General features: G+C 55.5%; 2 protein-coding genes across 6 annotated transcripts in view; both read right to left on the reverse strand.

The window, feature by feature from the left end:
- Window positions 1-146: 146 nt before the first annotated feature.
- On the reverse strand, window positions 147-11,453 carry MAN2C1 (mannosidase alpha class 2C member 1). The gene is made up of 26 exons (XM_026478557.4): window positions 11,145-11,453; window positions 10,743-10,868; window positions 10,176-10,299; window positions 8,769-8,839; window positions 7,556-7,733; window positions 7,056-7,245; window positions 5,662-5,768; window positions 5,398-5,508; window positions 4,965-5,057; window positions 4,717-4,833; window positions 4,536-4,631; window positions 4,302-4,447; window positions 3,802-3,925; window positions 3,401-3,522; window positions 3,218-3,303; window positions 2,937-3,092; window positions 2,646-2,743; window positions 2,382-2,476; window positions 2,026-2,130; window positions 1,788-1,944; window positions 1,554-1,697; window positions 1,106-1,215; window positions 902-981; window positions 645-793; window positions 457-566; window positions 147-384 (listed from the first exon to the last, which is right to left on the reverse strand). The coding sequence occupies exons 1-26, from the start codon at window positions 11,243-11,245 to the stop codon at window positions 258-260; spliced, it is 3,123 nt and encodes a 1,040-aa protein (XP_026334342.2). The 5' UTR covers window positions 11,246-11,453; the 3' UTR covers window positions 147-257.
- Window positions 11,454-13,603: 2,150 nt separating this feature from the next.
- Window positions 13,604-18,000, reverse strand: part of SIN3A (SIN3 transcription regulator family member A) — a 70,152-nt gene continuing 65,755 nt past the window's right edge. For all 5 annotated transcript variants that reach the window (XM_044392019.3, XM_044392018.3, XM_044392017.3 and 2 more), the window contains exons 20-21: window positions 16,848-17,055; window positions 13,604-14,696 (exon numbers count right to left, since the gene is read on the reverse strand). In XM_044392019.3, coding sequence (XP_044247954.1) covers window positions 14,466-14,696; window positions 16,848-17,055 — 439 coding nt within the window. In that variant the 3' untranslated portion in view covers window positions 13,604-14,465. The remainder of the gene's footprint in view (window positions 14,697-16,847; window positions 17,056-18,000) is intronic.

The raw sequence follows: 18,000 nt of genomic DNA on the forward strand, positions 1-18,000 counted from the left end.
GCCAGCTTGTGGTCACTGATATCCCAAATCTCAGGGGGTCTGCAACCCAGACCCTGCACACACAGAGAAGCTCGGGTCTTGCCCCTGTCCCCAAATGCCTGAGGACAGGCCCCGAGGGGAGTGACCAGGGACTACTGCTAGCAGGGTTCCTGAGTCAAGGGTTTATTCAAGAGGTGACTGATCCTTGCTTCAGGCGGGGGAGGCAGAAGTGAGGAGCCCCCCAAGCCTTCCACACATAAAACCCCACCGTCAGCGGCTCAGTTTGGAGGGGGCTGCAGCACCAGTAACAGGGACCGCACTTGGAAGGGAGAAAAGGTGAGCTTAAGACGGGAGTCCCGAAGGGGCAGGTGGCCGGCCGGGTCTCGCTGCTCCAAGAGGTCGCAGCTGGAAAACAGGAGGGGTCATGAGGGCCCTGCGGGGGCAGGACTCCCAACCCCACCCCGCGCCCCCACTCACAGGACGGCCTCCTGAACCGGGAGCGACGTGTGCAGCCAGCAGTCGACGTGGCTGCCGTGGGCCTCGTACAGCCTGAGGACCAGCGTGCGGCCCTGGGGGCTGGTCTCCGCCTGCGGAGGAAGGTGGGTGGTGGGCGGGGCCTGGGCGGACCCAGCTGGGGCTCCGCCCCCTACCGCCCCGCCCCTTGCCTGCTTGACCGTCTCCAACACGACCGCGGGCGAGGACACCGAGAAGGCGCTCCAGGAGGCAGCGGGTGCCGGGCCCGGGGCAGGCAGTGCCAACAGGGGGAAGTTGAGGCTGTAGGCAGCGCGGATAACGCCAGCGTCCTGGAAAGAGCCTGGAAATGGGGGTGGGGGCGTGGGCGTGCTGGCATTTTCCCCAGGGGGGCTGGGAAACACCGAGGCTCAGGGAAGGGCAGAGAGGCGTCCCGGGCCGCGGCACTCACCCTGGTGCGGCATCAGCGCGTAGGTGAACTCGTGGCGGCCCATGTCAGCAGTGGCGTCGGGGGCCTTCGGCGCCCGCAAGCTGTGGTGGGGAGGGTGGGGATGGGCCGGGCTGGAACTGCGGAGGCTCCGCCCCCGGAGGACCCGCGCACCCATGCCAGCCCCGCCCCCCGCCCCGCCCCGGGCCGGGCGGGCCCTCCACTCACAGCGAGAGGCTGAGGACGTTGCCTCGGACTGACCCGCCGTACTTGCAGTCGTTGAGCAGAGCCAGCCCAAAGCCGTGCTCTGATAGGTCCATCCAGCGGTGGGCCCACACCTGGAGGGCAGATCCCAGATGGGTGGCGCCGCCCCCTCCCCGGGCTCCCGAGCATGTCACTACTGTCACTACCGTGAGGGCCAGCTCTCACCACAGGAGGCCCCGCGCACACCAGCCAACCCGTCTAGGCCTTAGTTCCTCATCTGTGAAATGGGGATCACAGAAGTCACCCCACCAAATGGGCCTGAGTGTCAAACTCAACACAGCATTTAGCACAAGGCCTAGCACATAGGAGCCCGCAGGTACGGATCGGCGTCCTCCTCCTGACCCCACACCCTACGAGTCTCTTCCCAGCCGGGCAGGATCCAAACCCCACCCCGCCCCACCCCATGGCAGACCTCAAATCGAGCCCAGTCCCAAGAGGTGTTGTGGTGCGTGGGCCGCTGCAGATGCCCGAACTGGACCTCATAGGTGGCCTGGGCACTGCGCACGCGGGCGGGGAACTCCACCTTCAGGAACTTGTGGGCCTCGTGCCAGTGCACCTGAGGTGGAAGGGCAGACACGCAGGCCTGGCGGCTCCCTCCTCCCCAGCCACGCCCGGGGAAGACGCCCACCACCCTGCTCTCTGCTACCTCGGTGTGGAAGCGGACGTAGGGGCAGCCGGCGTCCAGCACGACCTCCTGGCTGAGCCGACTGTTGGGGCTGATCTGCAGCAGGAACCAGGCGCTGCCCCGCATGCCGCCCTCAGTGCCCACTGCTAACGTCCCTGCCTGGCCCGGCACTGGCTTCCTGCGGGATGGGGTGGTGGAGCTGAGCCCGGGCACGCTAATGGAGGGGGCCCGCCGCCACCCCGTCCTGCCCACACCGGACCGTGTCTCCAAGTGGTAGTCCATGACGTCCCATGCGTCCCAGTACAGAGGGACATCATCGAACAGCACAAACTGGTTCCCCACGGCGCCCTCAGCAATGGCCTCCCTGGAAGGATGCAGAGATTGGTGCTTTAGAACTTTATGACCTTGGTCTCTCCAGCTGCCTGAGGTGGGGTGGGGGCAGGGAGAGTAGGCCTGGGGGACAAGGGGATTCCTTCCTAGCCCAGTCTGCCCTGCCCTGCGTGGGTCCAGAGCCCCTGATGGGCTGCCATGGGCACTGCTGGGGCCAGGGACAGAGGGAATGGGGCCTGGGATCCACCTGCTAGGTACTGGAAGAGGGCAGTGAGGAGTTGGCACCTGCCAGAGGCCACCAGCACCAGCGACGTCAGGCAGCCAGTTGGGTCCAGCCTCACCCGGATGATGCCGTTGTCCAGAGTCACAGAACCGTCGGTCTTGGTGGGAGGGGTCCTTGAAGCTGAGTGTGCAGGGACTGCACACCACCACCAGCACCCCCGGCCCAGCCCCACCTCACTACCTGCTCCAGCCGGGGAGCTCAGAATCCCCAAGTTGTTAGGGATGGCCCAGGAGGGGCTCCGCACACCAGGACGTGCCTAAACTCACCTCTTGCACCACAAACACAGGTTGCTGGGTCTGCGGGGGCTGCAGGGAGGTGGGGGCCGGGGCAGAAGCATAGCCCATGCTGGGCACTGTCACCAGGGCTGGGGAGGAAGCCTGGGCATCAGCGCGGCCTCCCAGAGCCCTGCCTGAGGGATGGGCTGGGCGGGTGGCTCCTCCGCCTACCGCGCTGTGGCTCGGGGCACCTCAGGGCGGCCACCCCGGGGCAGTGTCCCCACCACAGCGCATGGCCTTGGTCCCCCCTACCGCAGCAGCAGCCTTTCTCCCAGCTCCTACCTAGGCTGTGAGCCCCCCCAGGCCGGGGCAGGGCCAGCACTTCAGTGCGCGTCCAAGGCAGTGTGTTGACGATGAGGAGGCCCTCAGGCCCCGGCTCCCCGGCGCACAGGGCTGCGGCTGCGGCGCTGAGCAGCGTGCTGCCGTGGGAACGGATATCTGAGGAGAGACGGGCTGCTCACGGGTGGGCAGGGGGTTTGGGATGACCCCGAGGACCCCACAGGACACGCTCTGGGCTCCGCCCCGGACGTCGGGGACAGCAGCAGGCAGGGCATCCACCTCACCTTCGTAGTGGCACATGGCCTCCTCTGCCACCAGCTGGATGCAGCTTCCGGTCACCACGTCATGGAACTGGTTCAGGAGCAGGAGCCTGCAGGAGCCCAGGGTGAGGGGAAGGCTGGAGGGGCACCCGCAGAGCTGGCCGGGGTGAGGCCAGGGCGGTGGCGGGGGGCAGAGGCCGGGCTGACCTCCAGAGGTCCTGCAGCTGGGCGGCCGGGTACAGGAACTGGGCGCTGCGGGCCACGGCCAGGCTGCTGAGCAGCTCCACGTCGTGCAGGATCCGCTCGCACTCCCGGTTCCCCTTCTTGATCTGAGCAGGGTTGGGGGGATCTGTCCCAGGCTGCCTTCCAAAGCCCTCCCGTGCTCCCCAGGGCCTCAGATAAAGCCTCTGGCGGCTGACCTGTCCCACCCCGGTCTGCGGTCCGCCTTCTTCAGGGACACTCAGCCCTGCCTCCTCCAGGCCCCTGGCCCACCCGGCTCTCCGTGCCTCCCTGGGACACAAGCCTCTCCCCCCAGGCCTGGAGGGGACTCTGTCCCCTGCAGACCCAGGCCACACGCTCCCTGCTGGGCTCAGGGACCAGCTCCTGACCTGGGCATGGGTGGTGTAGGTGCCATTGTGCAGCTCCAGGAAGAGCTCCCCAACCCACGCGCACAGCTGCCCTGAGTCGCTCTCCAGCGCGGAGAAGAGTCGCCCCGGAGAAGACAGCTGCACCCTGAGGGAGACCACAGCCTGGGTCACCCAGGCTTGCGGGTACCATGTGGCTCACCCTTCCTCCATGCCAGAGCGGACTCTCGAGAGATCCAGCCCCGACAGAAAGGAGCCCCCCCCCCCCAGAATGCTCCCTGTCCACGCAAAACCTATTCAAGACACACGGGGAGACCCCCGTCTCTGGCAGATTTAAGCCTCTTCCCACGGGCAGCTCTGCACCTCCCCCCCCCCCCCCCCACTGGAAGCTGGGAAGAGCCAACAGCCCGGGACTGGAGTAGGACAAGGTCCAGTTGAGGAGCTGGACTGAATGTCTGAGCGGAAAGTGGGGCTGCAGGCCAGGGCCAAGTGAGCTCCGAGGGCTGCTGGAGGGCCAGGGGGACCTGGGCAGCCCGTCTGTATTGTGCAGCCGCTTCAGGCGGTCCACCATGGTCTGGGTGGGGCCCCCGCCCCCGTCCCCAAAGCCGAAGAGGAAGGCGCTGTGGTTGGTCCGCCCCTTGTCCCGGTTTTTGACCACGGTCTTCAGCACCTGGACAGGCAGGGCAGGGCAACCGGGTCAGCCTAGGACCAGACGCCCAGCCCTCTCCCACCACCTCAGCCACCGGGTGCCCCCTCACCTCCTCCACACTGCCCTGCATCCCGTATGAGTCGCCAGGTGGGAAGTGGGCCAGCACACGGGAGCCATCCAGCCCCTCCCAAAAAAAAGTATGGTGCTGCAGGTAAGGAGAGGGAGAGCGGCCAGAGTGAGGGCTGAGACCAGGTCCCGGGGGGGACCCGGGCCCCCCGAGGTCTGCTCACCGGGAAGGAGTTCACCAAGTTCCAGCTCAGTTTTTGGGTCAGGAAGTGCCGGATGCCGCAGCTGCGCATGATCTGGGGGAGCTGTGCTGAGTAGCCGAATGTGTCTGGGAGCCAGAACTGTGGGGAAAGGGCCTCTGGGACACGGCAAGTGGGGCTCCGGGTGAAGCAGCCCCCGCCTCTCAGCCTCTCCTGGCTCAAGGTCAAGCTCCAGTCCCATCTGCCCGCAGGCGCAGCAGCTTCCAGCCTACCTCCGAGCACATTTTCCCGAACTCCTGCCGGAAGAAGTTCTGGCCCTGCAGGAACTGCCTCACCATGGCCTCTCCGCTGGGAAGGTTCCCGTCCTGGCAGTGAGTGAAGATGGAGGCAGCCGCCATCAGCATGGAGGGGAGCCAGGCAGGAGCTCGGGCCACCCCCCCACCCCACCCCGCAGGAGAGGTGTCCATCTCTTCGCTTCGGGCCCAGCTGTCTACCTGCTGGAGGGGAGGGTTCCCGGGGCGGGGTTGGGCACACAGCCTGCCCCCCTGCTTGAGACCCTCCTCCCCCTGGGGTCCCGGGCCTTGGAATTCCAGCCCCCCACAGAAGGGGGACGAAGGGCCTGCGGAGAATCACCCACTGGCAAAGCCAAGGAGGGGAGGCCGTAACAGCGTGGCCGGAGGCTGAGCGGGTGCAGACAGCACTTACCATCTCCACCCAGGTGCCCCCCACAGGCACGAACTGCCCTCGACAGGCGAACTCCTGGAGCCTAGCGTGCAGGCCAGGGTAGTGGCTCTTCACCCACTCGAGCTGCTGCGCCTGCGGGAAAGAGGGGCCCGGGCTGGGGCAGGAGCGACAAGGACCCCACCCGGGCCTGAGCAGCTGCAGCCAGTGGACGGCTGAGGGTGGGGAAGAGCCCTCCTCCTCAGGCGTGAGAAGCCCTCAGGTGCCCCACACAGCTGTCCCTCTGACCTGGGAGCAGACAAAGATGAAGTCCGGGTTCTGCTCCATGAGCTGCACGGCTGTCGCCCAGCTCCGGGCACATTTTCGCACAGTCTCCTTGAAGGGCCAAAGCCAGGCTGGATGGGAGGGGTTGGAGGTGGAGGGAAAGCAGCAAGGTCCCCGGCTCCCCACAGATCTCCAGTCTCACCCCTGCCCCCCAGCACCCTGCCTGCCCAGCCTGGGCCTCCAGAAGGCTGTCCTCCCCCCATCCCAGGCCCCTTTCCCTGCAACACCCTTTGGCATCCCTCCTGAGCTTTCACTTCAAGACACTCTCTCAAGGTGGGAGAGGGGTGGGGAAAGGAAGCTGTCAGTTTTACAGGTCAGGAGATGGAGGCCCCACGCCCTGGAAGAGTCTCACTCTGAGGCTGAGACTGCCCCTCGCCCCCGCCCCTGCAAGGATCCTGTAAAAGGTGGCAGGGGTTCACACATTGCTGGATACCGCAGAAGAGGGGGCACGGCACCCCGAGAAGGATCTGCCTGGGCCAGCCATCCTGTATGAGGCACTACAGCCTCCCCTGACCTCAAGGCCCCGGCTCCCTCTTCACCAGCCCAGGACCCCCACACTCCACTGCAAGCCGTGGCACAACAGGCGCAACACGGAACGCCTTGCTCCGTGCTTCCTAAGTGCTGGCTGCGTCAGAGTCAGTACCTGGGGAGCTGGTAAAACATGCGGATTTTCCGGGGCATCTGGGTGCTTCGGTCAGTTAAATGTCTGCCTTTAACTTGGGTCATGATCCCAGGGTCCCAGGATCCAGCCCATGTGGGGCTCCCTGCTCAGCAGGGGCTCTGCTTCTACCTCTCCCTCTGCCCCTCCTCCCGCTTGTGCTCTCTCTCTCTCAAATAATAATCTTTTTTAAAAAACACAGATTTCCCATAAGCCTCACAGATGCTGCAAACTCATCAAGTTCCAAGCTGAACTCATGATCCCCCCCCGGAAACCAGGCCCTGTGCGGGAGCCCCTATCTCTGTTACTTCTCCATCACTCCTCTCTGAGGAGTGGGACACCCTTGTCAAACTCTTACTCATTCTCACTTGGTTCAAAGGTCACCTCCTCCATGAAGCCTCCGAGTCCTCCTGACCGACCAGGGTTAAGTGCCTCCATCGTGGCCCCAACTCTGTCTGCCTATTTCAGCTATCAGACTCTATAAGCCTACCTCCCAGTATCTAGCAAGGGCCACATGGGGCCTCAGATTTTGTTGAGAGAATAAATGAAGCCACACCTAGCGAAGCCCATTTTACAAATGGGGAAACTGACAATCCAGAGGGGCAAGAGCTTGCTGGGGACGACAGTGCTTCCAGGGCACAGCCAGGGCTTCAAGGGCACTCCTGCCTTGCCCAGCCAACCCGGCCAGCTGCTGCCCTACCTGTATCAATGTGGCAGTGCCCCATGGCATGGATGGTATGTTGACTTTCTCCTCCACGTTGGCCAAAAAACCTGGAGGCCAGGGCCTGGGCCACCGGGAAGGTCTCGGGCTGGGCAGGGTCACACACGTTCACCATCTGGTTGGCTGTGTACAGGGCCTGGAAGCTGCGCTGGTTGTCTTCCCCAAGGCCCTGCAGCAGGATTCTGCCCCTTAATCCCCGTCTGCAGCAAGGGGAGTCTCCAGAACTTGGCCCCAGCTGACCTCTCAATGGTTCTCAGCAGAGGTCCTCCCTACCTCCTCCTGGTTCCCCTGCTTAGTACTGTCTCCCTCCTCCCCTTTACAGAGGGAAATCCTTTCAATACTCAAGCAGGCAGAAACACTCTCCCTCTTCTGGATTCCCAGACTCCCAACTCTCCGACCCGAAACACAACCCCTGGCAGGGTGTGGGGGGTGCTGAGAAGGGCTCTAGAGCAAGCAGGTGGGGTAGGGGTGTCGATTACCTTGGCTATGCCCAGCAGCAGCTCCAGATCCACCAGGAGTCTGTGAACATCCCGGCAGAACACAGCCAGCTCAGCCCGGCTCACCCGGAACATCTTCTCTGGGTCAGGCGCTGCAATCATGGTTCCCTTCCCGGCCCCCAGGAGCCCGTTGCAGGCTACTTCCACATAGATGGTCAGGCTACAAATGTGGGGAGGCAGCCTCAGGCCAGTGGACTGGCAGAAGACCCTGGGGAGGCTTAGGGAGGGAGGACCAAGGAGGCACCCACTGACCCATCCCTGTTTGCCTCCAGGGTCCACCCCCCAGAAGATCCCACGGTATGTCAGGGGTCCGTGAGAGAGGGTCCTGTTGTGTCGATGAGCATTCTGCCTTGGGCACGGACAGTAAGCAGCCAAGCTGGGAACTGTGTGAGTTATGCTGCTGCTCAGCCTTTGACTTCCATTTCCACAACTGTCTTTACAAAGCACCGCCTTGGTCTCAGAACCCTTTTGCATATTAAAAACGTGTTTGGATCCCCCAGGTCCAATCTTTCAGAGCAAAGATCCAGCAGCGAGCATGGGCGGGCCATTCTCTGGAGCAGCATGGTAGCCTGTGGTGCTGTCCTACTCAGTCTTCGGAGAGCAAACGTGACTTCCTTGGAGAAGCCTTCCCTGACCCTCCGGCCACCCCTCTCCTAAGTCTAGGACAGCCTTCCATACTGAGCTCCTGGTGTTTGCTTTCAGAGCCCCCATGGGTTTTACAATTATATAAGCAGCTGTGAGTCCCCCTTGCTGTCCAGGGCCACATTACTCACTATCACAGTGCTAGTATCTGGAAGCATCAGTACAATGCTCAATAAATATTAGAAAATATAATAATACTATGTCTGAGTTCTGAATGGTGTCGTAAGATGCCCATGTTATAACACGGGACGAAAAGAACTATGCCTGAATGAATTCCTGAGGTGAGTGCTGAAATGTTAATAATGGTCATCTCTAGGTGATGGGTAATGGGAGGCATTTACATCTTTGTGCTTTCCTGTATTTACCACAAGAAGACAGACAGCATCTTTCTAGTCAGGGAAAAAACCCTATTCTTAAAAAACAAACTGTGAGATTTGAGGATGCCTGTGTTGAAGGTGGGGGTTTCGGGTCACTGTGGACCTCAGCTCCTCCTCACCCACTGCCCCCCCCTCCCCTCCCAGCACAGTCAACCAGGGCATGGGGACTGCCTCACCTCCGGGGGTCTCCTTCCTCCAGCCTGTCAGTCAGGACATAGCTGGTCTTCTCCCCCTCTATGGTCAAACCCTGGTGGGGAGCAGAATGAAAGAGATAGGGCCTGAGCATTTTAGACAGTTCAGGTGAAATACAAGCTGAGGGAGGCCAGGCCTCTCCGCCTAGTCCCCAGCTGTGGCTCCTCTCTCCTTCACAAGGCCAAGATCGGCAAATCAGGGACCCCTGGTAGCCGGTGCCCAATCCCCATGGCAGCCCGAGTGCCATGATCACCCAACAGCACCTGCTTGCCAGCTTTCAAAAAACCCCCTGGTCTTTTGGGAAGGGTCCTGGCAAGTATCAGGAAGCCTGGGTATGGCTTCTGGTGGCCTCTGTACCACTGAACTCTATGAAGTCAGATGCAGGGCTTCCTCATTCCTTGCTATATCCCCAGTGCTTAGCATAGGGCCTGGCCCAGAGAGGGCACTCAGGAGACATCTGCTGAGCCAATGCAAGGAGACAGAGAGGGAGAGGTTTGCCAGCTTTCCATACAAAAGGAACAACAGTCTTAACCTGAGACGGGAAGTTAGTCTAACTGGAACGGAAGCTGAGCAAGTGAACTAACCTCTGTACATTTTAGTTTCTTCATCTGTAAACAGGCAGAAAGACCCACTGCATATGATTATAAAGTTTAAACCTGATATGGTGGCTCCATGAACAAGACATTTCACTGTTGTTGTGTCTGGGGAACTGGGGATGCTGTGACAGGGACAGATCCATTACTGCAGGAAGAGGACTTGAATTTTTACTTTATACCATCCAAAACTGTTTGAAAGTTTTCCCCCATAAGTATATGCTACATATAATAAAAACTGGTTTATTAAAGACTAAAAATAGGGGTGCCTGGGTGGTTCAGTCACTTAAGCATCCCACTCTTGATTTCAGCTCAGGTCATGATCTCAGGGTTGAGATCAAGCCCCACGTTGGACTCCATGCTCAGTGTGGATTCTGCTTGAGATTCTTTCTCTTCTTCTCCCTCTACCCCTCCCCCCTCTAAAAAACAAAACAAAACAAAACAACAACAACAAAAACCAACTAAAAATATAAAGTGATATGGTCTGCAAAGCCACTAGTCTGGCACCTAGTAGAGGGTTAATAAATGGATCTGCTGTATCTATTATTATTGTACTCAATTAGCAACTATTTTCAGGTCAGAATGAGGAAGTGGCCAGTCAGTGGCAGGGTTGGTTTAGCACTAATTATATTAGGACCCAAAAGCCATCCATTCAACTTCCCAATATTAAAGTTCCCAAGTGGCAACTTCCCCTGTCCTGAACTTCCGATACCCTGCAGGCAGAGCCACTAAGCTGTGACTTCTTCAGAGACCAGGCTGAAATGGGGCCAAACCTATCCCTAGGGCAGGGCTACTCACCTGGACAGGTTCTCCATCTCGCCACACCAGGCCTTCTCCATCACTTTCCCAGCGAAGGTGAACTTCCTGACCCACCCATGCCTCCGGGATGACCAGCTCTACCCGAAACCAGCAGGTCCACCACCTGCGAGAGAGCCAATGGGATGGGCCTAGGGATCGAAGCCCTGTCCTTTGCCAGACTTCCTTGGCTTAAGGGTCAGGCAGGGACTTGAGACTTTCTCCAAGCATCGTCAGCATCACAAGGTATTCAGCTTGGACGCACAATAAAGGAGCAACAAGGTGTGCAGCAAGGTGAAAGGGAAAGGCAGACAAATCAGGGGTCTGTGATCTGTCCTAGGGCGTCCTCCTGAGGGGAGTCTAGATACTGGGAGAAAGCAGGGGAGGGGAAGGAGTATGAAACGCTCCCATGAAAACTGCGGGACGAGGGAGCTGCTTCCAGCAGAGGGCGCTCCTCCGCCCCGAGTGGCTGTGTAGAACCAGGAGGTGGTGAGGTGTGGCCCTTCGGGCCCGTGCGCGACGAAGGGGGCTGCCAGCGGGCCGCGTCCTACCCGCCCCGGCCATACGCACGTGGGTCCGAAGCTGTCGCCGATCTGCGCGGGGAGGAACTCCTGCTGCACCGCCTCCAGGTAGGGAAGCCTCTTGGGTGTCTGGAAGCTGGAGAGCGCGGCCACCGGGCAGCTGTCCCCGAAGAGCCTGGGTGGGAGGAGTCGGTGGGCGCGCGCTCGAGGCCGCCCCCGTTCCGCCCGCGGGCCAGTCGTTGGATGGGGACGCGCGTTCCCTGGATCCACCGCCGAGAAGGCTGCCCCACAGCACAGCCTCTCCCGACCCCTCCTCCCGGGCCCCTGCCCTGTCCGCGGCGGGCACTTAGTCCCTCGGCCCGGAGGGCCGCGGCTTGGGTTTCCCCCCGGAAGGGAAGGCTGGGGCGCGTGGCCGCGGCCGGCCGGCGCCCTGGGCGGGGGGGCCCCCCACCTGCCGCGGAGGTTACAGTCGGTAAAGTAGAGCGGCGACACGAATTTCTCCACCCGCTCCAGCGTAGTGCGCCAGTGCTTCAGGGCCGGCGCCGCCGCCATCGCCGCGCGCCCGCTCCTCTCCCCGGAAGGCCCCTGCCGCTGCCGGCGCGGCCCACGGCCGGGAACCAAAGGTTCCGGCGTCCGAAGGGCGCCTTCCAGCCCCGGGCAGCTTTTCTCGGAACACTGGCGGCTCTCGGAAGCCGCGCCGCGCTGAACTTTGAGCGGGCCGCTGAGAGTCCAGAGCGCGGCTCCCGAGGCTCTCCTCTAGCTCTTCCGAACTGGCTGGCCACTGGGCAAACCCCTAAATAGAACGGCAAGTGCGACGCTTTGATTCTCCGAAAGTCCCGACACAGAGACCGGGGATTTTAGGCACGACGGGCGGAGCCCCGGCTGCTGCACACGCAGGTCACCGGGCTCAGAAGCCACAAGCGGGAACCGGCTAGCCCTCCAAGGCCCCCCAGACCTCCGGTGCTATCTAGAAAACCTGCTGAACGCGGGAAGAGCCAGACGCCAGGGCCTGTGCTTTGAAGCTGATCGGCAGACATGTGTTAAATAGGGAGGGGTTTGCACCCCAATAACCGGAGCTTCCTCCTACATATTTTGTATTTATAGCTGTCATTTATCGCCAGAAACCCTGGGAATATTTTGATGTGATGGCAGATCACAGTCACAGCATTCAAGATCCCACTTGAATAATGTATTTCACCACACAGGACTGGAGAGTTCAGAAAAGCCACAATGCCAGAAACACCTCCAATTTCATCCTTACCCTAGTAGTCCATTGGCAGTTTTTTTCCCCCTTCTAGGATTGCCAGGCTTGTCTATAAATCGTTACTAAGAAAAATATATACACATTAGCCCTGATATTTTAATGGAAATACTGACCAAGTACACATTTCAAGTGCAAATCACAGGGAAGGGTGACTAAGTACAGAATACCAAACGTGATTTAAACTAAAGATAAGTAACTCGCTGCTATAACACAGGCTGGGTTTAGAGCTTGGAGTTCAGTTTTCAGAAGGCAGTTGGGATAAAGGTGGTGCTTGTGAAAACCCTGGCTGTAGATGAAGCTCCCTCTTCTTTTGGTTGCCCTGATGCGTTGCATTTTCTCCTGAACTCGGCCCTGAAACCAGATCCTGACCTGCAGGCAGGTAGGTCTGGAGGTAACAGTGTGAGGGCAGCCAGCAGCTGGGGCTGCCCCTGATCAGACCCCATCAATTTCTCCCATAATTCCAAGTAAACATGACCTTTCTTGAATGAGCAGAGGGGGATAGGTGAACTATTGCTGGAAAAACTTGAAGATCTTTCCCCTCAATCAATAATGTATCACTCCAAGTCAGGCACTGTCCAGCTTCAACCCTATAGTCTCCTCCCACAAGGCTCTTTTACCACCCCCTACACTTTGGGGCTCAGAGTCTCCTGTTCCCCCTGCAACAAAAAAGTCCAAAACTGGAGAAGGCTGTACCATGTGTTTTTAAAGTTCAGAAGCCCCCAAATTTGTAGTCTTTGGTGGTAGTGTTGGGGTTTTTTAAGCAAACAAAACCACACAAAACACTGTTTGTTGCTTTACAACTGACACTAGGGTAATGGCTGATGGAGAATGAATCTACCAGAGTACTCGGAGCAGTTCAGTTGGTCTTTGTTCAGAAACTCCAGGCTGAAGACACAGAAAAATCCTAATCACTCAGTTTAAATGTCTGGTCTGCCAGTCTAAGTTTATGTAATAAAAAAATATATATTCCATTTGCAGTTGCTAAGAAGGTAGCAAATCTTCTCTCTCCCAACCCATTTATACCACACGCCTTGTACACATTTCTTTCAAATACTGGTTTGGTATTTAAGTTGTTCACCCCCATTTCCAATTAAGGATAAGAAAAACAACACAGAGAAATGCAAACTAAATAGCCGGACAACTACCCAAATAGAAAATATTTCCAAACAGTTGAAATAAGGGGAAAAACATGTACTAAAAGAATCAAGTATTCTATTTTAAAAATTTGGAATATTTTGATTTGGGACAAGTGCAATGAACTATTTAAAGCAAATTCTTGTTTGTGCCGAGGATAAGGAATTGAAGCCCAAATCCCTGCTCCACAATAGTTCTCTGGTGAGGACAAGGGACTTGGGTTGAGAAGTCATTCCTTAAGTAAGAACCAAGCTTTATTTATTTACAAAAAAAAAAAAAAAAAAAGAAAAGAAAAGAAAAGAAAAAAAAGGGAAAAAAAGGAAAGAAAGAAAAGAAAGGAAAATAAGAAAAAAAAAAAACAGTTGGGGCAAGGGGGAAGACAAGTTTTACACAAAAGTACTACAACAGTAACTCCCTTTGGTAAAAAGTGTAATAAATGTCTTGTACATCTGTTCATAGGTACTAAATCTGAGCCACAGAGAACTATGGTACACAAGAAGCTAGAGCAGTTATGCTAGCACATCAAAGCATATTTCTTTTAATAAAAAATCGACAGTATGTACATTATTTACAAAAAAAAAAAAGAAAAAGAAAAACGAAGTTAAAATTGTGTGTGTGTGTGTGTGTGTGTGTGTGTCAGAGAGTAAAGCTGGTGGATGGCACTAGGGTAGACTAGTAAAGAAGCAGGTACAAAACAGTTCCACGGGAGCTAAAAAGGACGACGGATTTGAACTTGCTGAGGTTGAGAACCAGAGGAGAGTGTAAAGGGTGGGCAGCGAGGGATTCGTCAGGAAAAACCCACAAGATGATCAACCCCAAAGCCAAACTGCAGGTCCCAGATAAAACCTAATGGGTGATCTAGATGTGCTCGAGTGACCGGGAAAAAAAAAAAAAATCAAATCCAGTTTTTTTTCCTTTTGGGGGGAGAGGAGAGGAGCAGTGACCATCAGAGTTACAATCCATCCGAGCGGTGAGTCCTTCCCCAGTCTGTCAGTGCACGCCCATCCAGTCAAGGTGTGAACAGCATCTGGCTCCTTCATCGAAGGTCAGGCCCCAGGAGACTCCAGTCTTAGCTCTGCTGGTGTGTGTAAGCAAGCTGCATGTCTCTGTGCTTGCACGGATCTCCTTCCCTCCAGGGCAGGCTAATCCCCACACCCCTTGGGAAAAGTTCCAGCTCCAGCTTTGTAAGGTGTCCACGTTCCTTTTATGTAGCCCACTTGGTGCCAGGTTGCACCAGCCACACACTGATCAGGTGGCCATGTCCCAGAGAGGCCCAGTGAGGCTTGAAAGGCATCTTCCTTGTTTCTTCAGTGTGCGTGAGTGCACGCGCTCCCCACACACACCCCCCTCAAGTTATCTGCTCTGGCTCTGCAGTTACGGGGCTTTGAACACTGTGCCGTATTTGACACGGTACTTGTTAATGCTCACAAAGTGCAGGGTCTCCGTGTCACAGGTGGTGGTACAGGGCACCAGGCCCTCCAGCCCCTCCCCCATGAGCCACTTGCTGGTCTCTGCTGCCATTTCACGGGGCACATGCTCCTTGGTCCATTTATCTACCCAGGCCTGGAACCGCTGATGTAGCCGCTTGCTTACACGCTCGTGGGACTGCAAAACAGAACACGAAAAAAACCCCATGAACTAAGACAAAACAAACCAAAAAACACCTCTTCAAATACAAAGCCTAATTTTCTCCTAAAGTAGCAGAGGAAAAGAGGTGGGGTGGAGCCTTTGATACTACTGATTAGTAAGGAGTCTCTGTTTAAAGAAGGAAATTGAAAAGAGACGAAGAACATAGAGCATGTAAAGAGTTGGCACTCATAAAGCCCCTAAAGAAATACCAACACGGGGTCTTGAGCAGAATGAGCTCAATAGTTCTCATTTTTAGCATTCATTAGTATCAACTAGGGAACCTGATAAAAATACAGATTTCCTCATTTTCATCAATCTGCATTTTTAAACTAGCAGCCCAGCTGCTTCTAATGTACCCGAATGAGACACAATGAGTTGCAGCTATTAGGTCATTCTGTCAGCATGGCAATCCACTCCTAAGTAAGACAGTGCAAGGCAAAGGGCTTAACACCCACCTTCCCTTCACTGCATTACTCCGCCCTGCCCAGCAGATCTTCAGAGGAAGTTTACGCTCCTACCTACCCAACTGGTAAATATTTATTGGTGCCTATGTGCGAGGCAGAGTAGGGGGTACAAAGATGAATTAGGTGTTACCTAGTTCCCCTAATAATTTGCATCAGACATACAACGCACAGCATCATGAGAAGTCTATCAAACCACCCATCCCACATCTCCCACTTGAATGACCTCTAGTCCTCTCAAACTTCACCAGTTCAAAACACAGTGCTTGATGTGTCCCCAACCCCCTTCCATCAACAGAGTAACCCCTAAACTGCCCATGTACTCAAGCAGAAACAGACAAAACCAAAAACCCAAAACGACCAGGCATCTTCCTTGATGTTCTTTCTCTTACCTACTCGTAGCCGATCATTACCGCATCCTGATAACCCTATCTCCAGACGGTACCTCTGATCTAATTCTTACAATTCCACTGCCACCCTCGTAGCCTGGGTCACCGTCACATCGCACTTGGACAGAGCAGTCTTTTAAGCGTTCTCTGCCTTTCCAACTTCACACCCCAAATCATCCCCACTTGGACAGCAGTCCAAGCCACCCTGTCGACAATGTCCCCATGTACTGCAAACAAAATCCAAATGTCTCTGTAATGTAATCTAGTATTGCTGTCTCTGCCCGCCCTTTAACTCCAAGCAGGCCTCTCTCCCTCTGGCTCAAGCCTCACTGATGCTTCTAGTTTCTCAAACATGCCGAGTCCTTTCCTCCCTTCCGACACTGCATTTGCTGGTTTCCTTCATCCACAAAGCGCCAACCCTCACCTCCTCACCTGGCTGGATCCTTGGTCACTGTTCCAACCTCAAGAGTCACCTCCTAGGGGAGGTCTCCCCCGCCACACAAATGGACTGCACGCCAGCTACCCACGAGCACTTCATCTGGTTTCTCTCCTTGATAGTGCATATCACACTATTTTATACGATCTACTTCATGGTTGTGCCCCAGGGTCTGGCACAATCCTGCTACAAAACTGCACCAGGAAGCTTTCACAGTTGAGACAGCACGTGAGAACAGACAGAATTCATAAGCAATACCACTTGTAACGCAAAAGCTGGGAGTAGCTTTGCTGAGATGTCTGAAGTACTCCCCCCAGTACCGCAGAACGTGACCTAACTCAGAAATAAAGTTGTTGCAGATGTAATCAGTTAAGATGCTGTCGGACTACAGCTGGGTGGACCTCGAGTCCGGTATGGCCAGCCCCCTTTAAAAGGGGGACACTGGACACAGGCACGCAGGGAAAACGCTACGTGAAGAAGATGAAGGCGGAGACCGGCACACCAAGGAAGGCCGAAGACTGCCAGCAAAACACCAGGGCGAGGAGAGGTATGGAAAAGATTCTCCCTCACAGCCCTGGTTCAAACCAACTCTGCCACACTTCAATTTTTGACTTTTAGTCTCCAGAATTGTAGGACAATAAATTTCTATTGTTTAAGGCACGCAGTCTGTGGACCTTTATTCTGACATCTTCAATAGACTAATATACCTGCCTACTCAACAATTCTCAAATCCAAGAGGTGGGTCTCATAAAGGGAGAGAAACAATCAGAAACCTCTGCAGTAGGCCTGGGCCTGGCTGGGGCGGGAGAGGTATGGAGAAATGCCAGTGACTGGGTCTTACCTGGTGAGCCCGGAGCAAGGCAGTCCTCCGGTACATGTAGTCCTCTGACTTGATCACGTACACCATCTTGTAGGAATTCAACTTGAATCTACACTCCAGTTTATCCAGGCTATCCACATTCTCCATGGTCTTCTTGCTGTTTCCTTCCTTCCCTTCCTTTTCCTGCTGTTCTCGACCACGCTGACATTTCCGGATCCGCCTCAGATTCCTACAAAGCAAGAAGCCGTGCAGGATCAGAGTTCATCCAGATGCAGATTCCTATGAGTCCCCTCAAAGGGGTTCTCCTTATTGTATGCCTCCATGGCAGTTATCACAATTTTAGTTATATATATTGCCAATGGTTTCGTTGTTTAAAAAAAAAAAAGCTTCAAATGCAAAGATACATAAAATAAAACGTAGAAATTTTTAACCACCTCCTACCCCGGATTCTCCGAGTCCCACATGCCTTGGCAGAGACAGCACTGAGAGCAGTTTTGATTTTAAACCTTCTAGGCCTCTCGGAATTCACATACGTAATCGCTCACTATAGTTCTGCTTTGGGATGTTTTTAAAGACAAAATAGGATCATACTATAAGTATTTTATTATTCTCCACTTTTCACTTAATGTGAAGATTTCTTTCATTTCACCAAAGACTTCACATTCTTTTGAATTGCTGGAGACTAACATGCCTTGATTGAACCATTCCTTAACGGGAATCAGTCAGGGCTCCTCACCTGAACCACAGAGCAAAGATGATTATCTGAACGCCTATTTTTTCAATTCCCCCCAAAGATGGTACTAATTCCTGTTTTCTACACACACAGTTAAAAAGACAATTCCCATCAATGGATGCCCTGGCAGGTATTTAGAGCTGAATTCTCTCCAAAAGCAAGCAGAAGAAAGCTTGTCAGCCAATTATATTGTTTCTAATACTTTGCTATGAAAAAACATTGCTTCAGTGAATATCTCTGTATATATGTATTCCTGTAGGACAGCAGTTCTTTGGTTCAAGGACCCTTGGGGGCCCCGAAGACCCTTTTTAGGAGATCTATGAGATCAAAACTATTTTCACAATAATACTAAAACATAATAATACTGAAACATATATAGAAAACTTTTTTTCCTTGGTTAACATTTACACGGCCAGTGCAAAAGTAATGGTGAATAAAAAT

This window comes from Ursus arctos, unplaced genomic scaffold (assembly GCF_023065955.2).
Source record: "Ursus arctos isolate Adak ecotype North America unplaced genomic scaffold, UrsArc2.0 scaffold_28, whole genome shotgun sequence".
In the NCBI taxonomy this organism is placed as follows: domain Eukaryota; kingdom Metazoa; phylum Chordata; class Mammalia; order Carnivora; family Ursidae; genus Ursus; species Ursus arctos.

Coding starts and splice junctions, on each gene's coding strand:
- MAN2C1 (XM_026478557.4), bottom strand. CDS start 11,245: ATGGCGGCGGCGCCGGCCCTGAAGCACTGGCGCACTACGCTGGAGCGG. Junction 5,058..5,397: donor GGGGCACCTGGGTGGAGATG/GTAAGTGCTGTC, acceptor ACTCACTGCCAG/GACGGGAACCTTCCCAGCGG. Junction 4,632..4,716: donor ACTTGGTGAACTCCTTCCCG/GTGAGCAGACCT, acceptor CCTTACCTGCAG/CACCATACTTTTTTTTGGGA.